Source organism: Centropristis striata, chromosome 5 (assembly GCF_030273125.1).
Source record: "Centropristis striata isolate RG_2023a ecotype Rhode Island chromosome 5, C.striata_1.0, whole genome shotgun sequence".
In the NCBI taxonomy this organism is placed as follows: domain Eukaryota; kingdom Metazoa; phylum Chordata; class Actinopteri; order Perciformes; family Serranidae; genus Centropristis; species Centropristis striata.
Window position 1 is genome coordinate 14,880,173 of NC_081521.1, and position 10,317 is coordinate 14,890,489.

Below are 10,317 nucleotides of genomic sequence, written 5' to 3' on the forward strand. Positions count from 1 at the left end.
TTTCGGCGTGTTTTTGCCAAATATATTGAACACCGTTTGCTGAAACCCTTAGAAAAGTCAAAGCACACTTGTCATGGTCGAGCCGGATGATTTGATACCTTTTTAGTGTGTGTGAGACCAAAACCCTGGGAGCAGTAGGCTAGTAGTCTAGCACACTTCAGAATAATATATATATTATATATACGATTCAATGGCTCACTTTATGCATTGCAGGTACAGTGGTTCTATAGTGTAATGCAACATAATTTATTAGTTTGTTTTATATTGTATTAATTTTTAATCTGTAAATTATCTTAAGTTATAAAATGACACTGAAAGATAGTTCCACAGGAGAGGAGCTTAATAACTTGACAGCTTTATACCATGAGACTGAGCTCCAGGCTGAAAACAAAGACTGAGACTGAGATCAAGCCTCTTGCTGAAAGGCCATCAGGTCTGCAGGTTTGCTGCTTTACAGGCACTAAAACCCTCGAAGGAGGCTTAGGTCTCTGGAAGAAGCTCACAGGGAGAAAAAGTCTCAACTGTTGGGAGAGAAGTTGAAGGTGATATCTGGTCCTGTGGTGCTACGATTATCTTACCCTCAGACCTCAGGATGTGCACCTACAGAGCACTGATACTCAGCAGCACAGGGCTCCACAAGGAACAGGGCTGCCTCCTCTCCTCTTCACCATCTACACAGTAGACTTCCAACCATAGACTGTATAAATAACAATCCAACAAAACACTGACAGCTGCTGTTTGCAGAAGTTCTCTGACAGCGATGCTGTTGTCGGCCTCATCAAAGGGGCAATGAGGTGGAGAACAGAGGGACAATCAATGGAGTGCACACAACCACCTCCATCTCAACACAACAAGAACCAAGGAAACAGTTGTGGACTCCAGGAGAAGGAGGAGGACCCAACCAGCTCCAGTCACTATCAGGGGCCCTGAGGTGGAAATGAACAGAAGTAAACAATAAAAAAAAAAGGTTGGTTTCACAAAACAATCTCAACCTGTGTTAAATTTTTCTCTTCTCACCATATTTTGCTAATTCTGTAGTTTTGGATAAACTGGAAAGATCCTTTTGATAACTTTTTGTTCAGGCTAGATTATTTTCTGTTGTTTCAATGATTAGCATGGACTATCATTTTTTATTTTGTTTATTTTAGTTATGTTATACCCTTTTATAATGACATTTCCAAAACGCGAAGAGCCCAGTTAATCGATTTCCGATAAACAGATTGAATCGATGATTTGGCGTTTGACTCGTACATGTCACGCATGCGCACGGCCTGTTCTCCCTCTCTGCTAGCTTCTCCGCCATGGCGCCGATTGTAAGTAAAGTCCGAGTCAATAAATCCTCCACATATGTAGATCCACCGCCGTGGAAGACAGGGGAAGCGAGTGGGATGAAACAACAGTGTTGTTATAATCACCAGCAGAGTTTGGTTCGGTGTTGAGCTGTTGTTATGAGCACATATGTAGCTGAATATTTCAGTGGCCTGTTAGCTACTGTTAGCCTGTTAGCCTCGGTAGGACTGATGTTAGCTCACCACGTTGTTACCGCAGCTAGCTGCTCCGGATGGCTGCATGCCAGTGGTTTGTTTAACATGTTGCACAAAACGGTAGAAGTGGCTGATACAAAACGTTATTTACATGATAGTTAGCTTGTCCCGTCGGTTATTCTGTAGCATTAGCTCCGACACCTCACCGTTAGCTTGTAGAAGAGAAGCCGAGCGGAACACCCGGGAATGTATTTGTATTTTATTATCATCTATCTGTCAACAAGTCTCATAGTATACAACGAGTTAGCTGCTTTATTCTTGACCTCCTCTAACATGTCCCCATCAGATTTCTAGTTATTTTAGCAAACTAACTCTAGTTAATAACATTTTTGTCGAAGAAAGAAATACGAATTCTGGTTTTATTTTTCTAAGCTGCTGTTGTGTGAAAGCTGTCAACGAACATCATCATAGCGTATTGATCTTTGAGCTTTAAACTGTGTCTGCAGCGATGTTCTCCATGTCAGTGTGTGGAATAGTATAGTGGTATGAGCTAACATTGTGTGTCGGTCTTTAAATGTTTTGTTAGCAGAAGAAGCAGAACACCGGCAAAGGTGGTAAGAAGAAGAAGCAGGTCCTAAAGTTTACCCTGGACTGCACCCATCCTGTTGAAGATGGCATCATGGACGCTGCAAACTTTGTAAGTCACCTCTGATCAGATCCTCTCAGATCAGCTGTCAATGTGTCTGCTTGTATTAAGTAATGTGTAGTATCTAATCATAGTGTGTGTGTGTGTGTGTGTTTGTTATTTTCATGTGTGGTTTCCAGGAGCAGTTTCTTCAGGAGCGCATCAAAGTAAATGGAAAAGCTGGCAACCTGGGTAACGGTGTGGTCTCAATCGAGAGGAGCAAGAGCAAGATCACAGTGTCCTCTGAGGTGCCCTTCTCCAAACGGTGAGTATCAGTTACAGTGTTCCACCTGCTTGTATTTAAAACTGCACTGTTGATGTTTCTAAGCTTAACAAGGCCCTCCTGGTGCAGCTTTCACAAAAGAGTTTCTAGAACCAGTAGAACTTTAATCATCCCTGGGAATTTCCGTTTTTACACAATTTACACACACTGGACACATGGAGTAGTGTTGGGCATTTGTTTCTATTTACATATCATCCAATCAAGGTTACTCTAGATCACCAAGAGGCAACCTGATGGCCAGTGTGACAGGCAGGCTACATTTAACACGTAACGTATGCAGACGTGCAGTGTATTACCCTGTGTCTGGTCGCCTTCTGTGCTGCTGTTAGTAGGGCCGGGGTGGGTTATCGGGAGATTCGGGAGAATTCCTGGTGGGTCACTTCACTTTCACTTCACTTCTGGGCGGGTCGGGAAAAAAACAAACAACAAACTTGTATATATATATTTTAGCGATGCTGGTTTGTTTACGATTAGCGGCAGACATCACATATACAGTTAGCATGCTGGTTTGTTTACAATTAGCGGTGGACATTGTGCACAGTCAGCGACGGCGGCCGCAGTGAACTGTGATTGGATGACTGTCAGACCAAGTGGGAGGTGTCTGTTAGACGTCACTCGCGAGGTCAAATATTCCTCGTTGCCGGGATGCCCCGTTCATCGCTTCCAACAGTGATTTGATCCCAGCATCCTGCTTCGGGCGCATTCATAGTGGTCGCGAGGCGTTATAGAGCCGTAAATGCCCCGGCATGAAAGGGGCTATTGAAACCTTCGCCTTTCTTCTCCAGCACTCGCAGTTTTTTCTCCCAGCAACTTGCTCGTTAATCCCATAGTTGTTTACATGGTATGGCTTAGGAGTTAGTGATGGCTTCTCCCTCTCCTGCTCTCTCTAGCTCAGTGTGTCAAATGTTTAGCTTCTCCTCTGCCTTCTTTTCTGATGATGGTAACGTTGTAATATATGTCGTTTATTTGCTGTATTGGAGGTCAGACTTGCAGCTCTTCTCCGTAGAGACTCAATCGTGACGTTAGCTGCTGTATCCCCACACCACTCCTGAGCCAAGCCTCCATGGCTTCCTGAGATAATTATTAATATACTGTCAATTATTTTAGTTACGATTCTTAAAGATGAACACATCATTTGTCATTTGCCCTTTTTACGTTTCCAAATAGTTCTTTAAAAAAGAGATATAACTTTGTGAATGTGTTAAATTATTTATTTTAAATGTAAAATGTTAAACAAGAAAAAGAGGAAGTACTAGATGGCAGAAGTCCCCCCATATTCATAGTGATCCTGATTCGCCCCCCCCCCACTTTCAGCGGCAAACATCGCCAGTAAAACGGAGGATTAATGTTCCATTAGTTACACTAATTTACACTGCAGCGCACATGGAGCCCGGTGTTTGTGTGTTATGGCTAATGGTGCGTTCAAGGTCTACACTAATGTCGGAATTTTCGACATTGTCCCGAGCTCCAAGTTCCAACTTTCAGTGTAAATTGAACAAACCATAAGGCGTTACGGTAAGAAGACCCGCCTTCAAAATTAAAAGCAAACACATGTAGCTTTCACAGTAAGAGCACATGGATGTGTAAGTAGAATCCACCACAGAATTTACAAGAACACAAAATATGCCGCCTTAAATAAAACAGAACCCTTATTCTACTTTACAATAATTCATTGAAAATATGCAATGATTAAGATGGAATAGTGGCATTAGAATGTGCGAGAAGCACCAAATTTAGGCTTTTAGGCAAAAATTTCTCCCCCCTACTTTGTCTAGGTCCCCCCATCATAGTCTCAGAAAATCCTGTGGGAAACACAGCCTGGAGAGTGAACAAATTGCCCAGCAGTATGTTCAGGGTAATGAAATGATCAGCTTCAAGTCAGTAAATTTGTTTGGCTGCACTGGGAATTACATGTACAAACTTCTTTTTATTTATGTAAATATGTTGGTTGTTGTTTACACTACGGTTTGTTAAAAATGTTTAAATAAAACAAATTTGGGTTGGCATGGAGTGGAAAAACAACTCAAGTTGAAATCATTTGCTGACAGCTTCATCCCCCCCAGTTCAAAAATCCCCTGATTGAGGGGATTGGTTGTTTGGGTCATAGTGCTAATCCATGGTGATTTACCAGTACCTTGCGAAATATGAGCTCAGCTCCCTGCAGTCTACATGGACATCAGAACATCTGCTGCTGGCGTATCATGTTTTGGGAGGATGACAGCTAATGAGGCTAAACATGATCAAAGTGTTGAATACAGCATATAGATGCGAGCAACACTTAGTTTTTTCAGTAAATGTGTGCACTATATACTTCCTCGTACACATACCTCTTTCTTGTGATTGACAGAACCATCAGTCTGCGCTCCACAACCACAGCAGTGGAGCACACACCCATGGGAAATGTTCATGGGCTTTTATTTTGAGATTGGCCTGAAATGTAAAGACCAGGTTTCACTAAAGTTTGGAAAATAGATTTTTCAAGGTTAGGATTGTGCTCTTTACACTCATTAAAAAGCTAGTTTTAAATGCTTTCTGCAGACCAGCTGCAACAAGAATTAATACTTAAAATATAATCTCTGCAGTCAAACACACTCAGACCAGAAGTGGCAGAGAAAATGACTGTGTGGTAGCAAGAAAGTCACAAGGCTTTAATGAGTCTACACTGATTTCTGAATGAATTTTGTTCATTCTGAGTCTCTGCTCTCTCCAGCTGCTTTATAGAATGATAATCATGAATCCCTGCAGTACCTGAACACAGCAGGATTGATGGTGATTAAATCCGTTGCCAGTGCTGCACCAGCACACAGAGCCATTAATGAATGGATGTTACTGTGTTTAACTTCATGAAACTACAACTGTAGTATAACCATACAGACCTCTACATACATCAGTCTGATCACCTATAAAACCGTATTTCATCTGGTTACACCTTTGCTCCCATCTATTTTTAAATACAGTTTAAACAGACAAGATGGAACAAGTGTATCTGTGAGCTTTAGGGGTGCTGCTTGGCAGATTTGCTCCTTTTTTTTAAGATATTTTTTGGCCATTTTCAAGGCTTTTATTGAGAGTAACAGAGTGAAAGGGGGAGACAGAGGGGAAGACATGCGGGAAAGGGCTCCGAGTCGGATTCGAACCTGGGCCGCCCGCTCACGAGGACAATGCCTCTATGGTACGCGCTCTACCAGGTGTGCCACCGGGGCGCCCTTGCTCCATTTTAGATAGTTGCTAATCTTGGTGCTACAGACATTAGCTTTGTATTTAGCATTCAGACATTCATGGCATTAATCCTGTTTAATTCTTTGCACATTTCCCAAACTATTCCTTTTCAATAACTTTACATCAGTAAAATTCAGTTGAGAGCGTGGAGTCATTACAGGCCTTCTATGTGACATTACCTGTTAACTCTTTGTTTACTGTGACATGTAGCCATGTCATGTATGCAATAATACACTCACTGGTACTGTATGTTTTCAGTTGGTCATGTGGACACTTGAATGGTGTTTCTCCACAAAATCTCTGTTTTATATCACTGTAAACTGATGTAGACTGTTGGTCAAAACTTTAAAGATGCTGTCTTTGACTCTGAGAATGTGTGATGGACCTCCAGGGCTAACTAACTTGAAATAGGTGAAACGTGTAAATCACCAAGACTCAAAGACAAGAAACGGTCAGCAGTGTTGGCAGTGAGCAAGGCACGGATTGGAAGCTACTGTAGAGAGGAGAGACAAAAGAAATGCAGTGTTAACGTGAGATAAAAAGTTGACACCAGTCAAAATGCTGATGTTATTAATTAGCTCTCTTGTTTCCTAACTGCATTATGACATGCAGGAGCTGGACTAGGAGCTTCATGGCGAACGCTATCTGTACATATATGCTATATATATGTTAGCCCTCCAGCTGTCAGTCAGAATGGACTCGTATATTAACCTTAATAGCTGTACATGAACTTAAGACAGCACCAGTTCCTGTTATCATGGAGGATAACCACTGATCCCTTCAGAGATGCTGTCCGTATGTAACGTAGCACGGTTCATGCTTCACTACACCTGTTAGATCAGAGTTCATCTCTAATGAGAACAGCTGACACTGGATGTGACATGGTGCTACACTAACTGAGCAGATCTCATTCTGATAGATTGAAAGGGAAGTAAATTACTCTTTTAATCTATCAAAATTGAAAATCTATGAAGAGCATCCACTGATTTTTACAACGTGGATTTAGGTCTATTTGCACAGATTGTGAAAGCCCTGATCCTACTCTACATTTGTCATACATGTACTGAAAGAAAAGTTGACCGCTTGTTCCTGTCTCCTGTTCTCCAGATACCTGAAGTATCTGACTAAGAAGTACCTGAAGAAGAACAATCTTCGTGACTGGCTGCGTGTTGTGGCCAACACTAAGGAGAGCTACGAGCTGCGCTACTTCCAGATCAACCAGGATGAAGAGGAGGAGGAAGACGAAGATTAAATCAACAATTCATATTTTGTACATTTAAATAAATGTTGTTTACAGTACAGAAGGGTTGTCCAGGGTGTTTTCTTTACATTTTCTGTGTATCAGAGGACAGATGGAGCTCCTCGGCCCTCATTTATAAAATTGTGTCAAAACGTATAGAGACAAAACACAAAGTGCTGACACACAAATATTCAGAGTTATATCGATGCAGACATACATCCTTTGCTGGTTTCCCATTTGTAAATCATAATTGACTCAAAATGTGGTGCACCTTAGCTAGCTTCATGTAACACCCATAGTTGCCTATAATTAGTAAAATGCCCCTAATGAATATTTATTAATTGTGAGGGCAAACTGACAGAGAAGCTAAGAAAAAAGTTCACACTGTGAAATCAATATTCTTTGTGGATGTGTGGTCATTAAAAATGCCAATTTTTAAAAATGTATTTTACACACTGGCATCATTTTGTGTTTCATCCTTCCACTCAGACCCAAACTGAGGCGTGTTATGTTCACGGTGAATCTCTGAGGGCTGTCATCAAGTGCTTGTGGGTTCTCAGACATTTGCTCTGACCAAGGTTATAATAGTTTTTTTTTTTTCATGACTTTTAGTTTTAATTTTGTTGTGATTTTTTGCTCTCAAATTCGGTTAGTTTTAGTTTAGTTTTTATTAGTTTTAGTGTTAGTTTTAGTTGTTTTGTAATGGGGTATTTGTTGGGTGCGAGATTCAAAAAAGTCACAATAAATGTTGCCTTTATTTCCTGTGTCTGATCCATCTCAGTCCCAATAAGTTTATTAAGTCATAAAACCAGATGAATGAAATAGGTTTCATATCAACCAAAAAGGTTTTGCCTACGTATAAAAAAAGTTAATAAAGATGAAAACTAAGGACAATTTCACTATATTTTTAGGTAGTTTTAGTTCGTTTTGTAACCACAAAATACAGATTCAGTTAGTTAGTGTTCTTTTTTTAAACTTTTTTATTTTTATTTCAGTTAACGCAAATGTTTTTCCAATTCTAGTTGTCGTTATTTTGTAAGTTTTCGTTAACTTTAATAACCTTGCTGCAGACAGAGCTGAGTATAAAGTTATTGTATTTAACTTTACCTCTTACCTTTCTTGTCCTACTGCGTACATTTAGCCAATAAAAGGATACTGAACATGTTTTGGCTTTGTCCAGGTAAAGCTATGTGCCTGCCATCCCTAGTTCTACCATATATATATATATGTATATACAGTACAGGCCAAAAGTTTGGACACACCTTCTCATTCAATGAGTTTCCTTTATTTTCATGGCTATTTACATTGTAGATTCACACTGAAGGCATCAAAGCTATGAATGAACACATATGGAATTATGTTCTTAACAAAAAAGTGTGAAATAACTGAAAACATGTCTTGTATTGGGATATGAGAAAGTCACCTGAAATGGTTTTTCACTTCACAGGTGTGCCTTGTCAGGGTTAATTAGTGGAATTTTTTCCCTTATTAATGGGGTTGGGACCATCAGTTGTGTTGTGCAGAAGTCAGGTTGATACACAGCTGACAGCCCTATTGGTCAACTGTTAGAATTCATATTATGGCAAGAACCAATCAGCTAAGTAAAGAGAAACGAGTGGCCATCATTACTTTAAGAAATGATGGTCAGTCAGTCCGGAAAATTGCGAAAACTTTGAATGTGTCCCCAAGTGCTGACGCAAAAACCATCAAGCGCTACAACGAAACTGGCTCACATGAGGACCGCCCCAGGAAAGGAAGAGTCACCTCTGCTGCTGAAGGTAAGTTCATCTGAGTCACCAGCCTCAGAAATCACAAGTTAACAGCAGCTCAGATTAGAGACCAGATGAATGCCACACAGAGTTCTAGCAGCAGACACATCTCTAGAACAACTGTTAAGAGGAGACTGCGTGAATCAGGCCTTCATGGTCAAGTTGCTAGGAAACCACGGTTAAGGAGAGGCAACAAGCAGAGAAGATTTCTTTGGGCCAAGAAACACAAGGAATGGACATTAGACCAGTGGAAATCTGTGCTTTGGTCTGATGAGTCCAAATTTGAGATCTTTGGTTCCAACCGCCAAAAGGGCCAACAAGTGCTAAGCATCTCTGGGAACTCCTTCCAGACTGTTGGAAAACCATTTCAGGTGACTACCTCTTGAAGCTCATCAAGAGAATGTCAAGAGTGTGCAAAGTAGTAATCAGAGCAAAGGGTGGCTACTTTGAATAAACTAGAATATAAGACATGTTTTCAGTTATTTCACACTTTTTTGTTAAGTACATAATTCCACATGTATATATATATATATTTACAGCTTCCACAGGTCCTCCATAGGACTGCAAACACTGTTTAACACCAGCACCACATGATGCAGCACTGATCACATTACCTGGTCTGATCTGCTTACAGACCACAGAAAATATATTTTATACTGTATTAATATACTTATATTGTAATCATCATACCAAAAAGCACTATTCATACTTACATGTATATTTGCTGTACACCATACCTTTATATATACATATCTTCTGTATATTTTTCTAGATTATACATCTGTTTTTATACCCCTTATACTATACTGTGTATATCCTCTGCATATATATATATATATATATATATATATATATATATATATATATAATGTAATAAAATAATATATAATGTGCAATATCTGTGAAATATAAAGTACTCAGGAAAAAAAAAACTATATAAATGCCAGATAGCAGCCATGTAAGTATTCTATGTATATAAGGTGTTTATATTGTATGTCTATGTCTGTTTTTATATCTTTTTAAACTTCTGTCTGTATTTTTGAGCTGCTGTGATGACAAAATGTCCCCACTGCAGGATAAAGTCTGATCTTGCAGCCTCCAGCCGTTGTTTCTGATTTCTCCAGTTTCTGTGCATATACTTAGTTTGGAGTACCACAACATGTAAAAATGAGGCTCCAGGCTGGGTCTTCCTTGATAGTAATAATCATAAAAAATAAGGTTGAACCAGGACCAACATGACCCTGGGCTCAGATAAATAAAGAGATAAGTGAAAAGTTATTTACAAGATGTGGGAGTCCCTGAGCTGATGGCAGGTGGAGGACCCAAACTTTACAGTGGTGCATTTCTTTTAAAGATACTTTTTGGGGCATTTTGTAGCTTTATTGAGAGAGAGAGAGATATTGAGAGTGAAAGGGGGAGACAGAGGGGAAGCCATGCGGGAAAGGGCTCCGAGCCAGATTCGAACCATTTTCTCACATCACTATTAACATTTGCACAACAGTTAGTTCAACCTCCACAATATTTAGTCATTTGTGCTCATCATAGCAGCAGTTTCTCCTTCCAACAAATTACAAATGCTTTTGGACAGTCATCAAGTGCTTTCATACAACTCTCTGCTGTTTTATACCATTTTCATT

The 10,317-nt window shown here is 40.0% G+C and overlaps 1 protein-coding gene across 2 annotated transcripts; it reads left to right on the forward strand.

The window, feature by feature from the left end:
• Positions 1 to 1,239: 1,239 nt before the first annotated feature.
• On the forward strand, positions 1,240 to 6,975 carry LOC131971646 (large ribosomal subunit protein eL22). Of its 2 annotated transcripts, none has more exons than XM_059333178.1 (4): positions 1,240 to 1,313; positions 2,071 to 2,181; positions 2,310 to 2,434; positions 6,779 to 6,975. In XM_059333178.1, the coding sequence occupies exons 1-4, from the start codon at positions 1,302 to 1,304 to the stop codon at positions 6,921 to 6,923; spliced, it is 393 nt and encodes a 130-aa protein (XP_059189161.1). In that variant the 5' UTR covers positions 1,240 to 1,301; the 3' UTR covers positions 6,924 to 6,975. The 2 variants fall into 2 exon arrangements, with proteins under 2 accessions (XP_059189161.1, XP_059189162.1); XM_059333179.1 differs by having other exon boundaries at positions 1,287 to 1,313; positions 2,074 to 2,181.
• The last annotated feature ends 3,342 nt before the right edge of the window (positions 6,976 to 10,317 follow it).

What these genes read in the sequence shown, in the direction of transcription:
- LOC131971646 (XM_059333178.1), top strand. An exon ending in TCATGGACGCTGCAAACTTT is followed by an intron (nt 2,182 to 2,309) that starts GTAAGTCACCTC and finishes TGTGGTTTCCAG; the next exon opens with GAGCAGTTTCTTCAGGAGCG. An exon ending in GAGGTGCCCTTCTCCAAACG is followed by an intron (nt 2,435 to 6,778) that starts GTGAGTATCAGT and finishes CCTGTTCTCCAG; the next exon opens with ATACCTGAAGTATCTGACTA.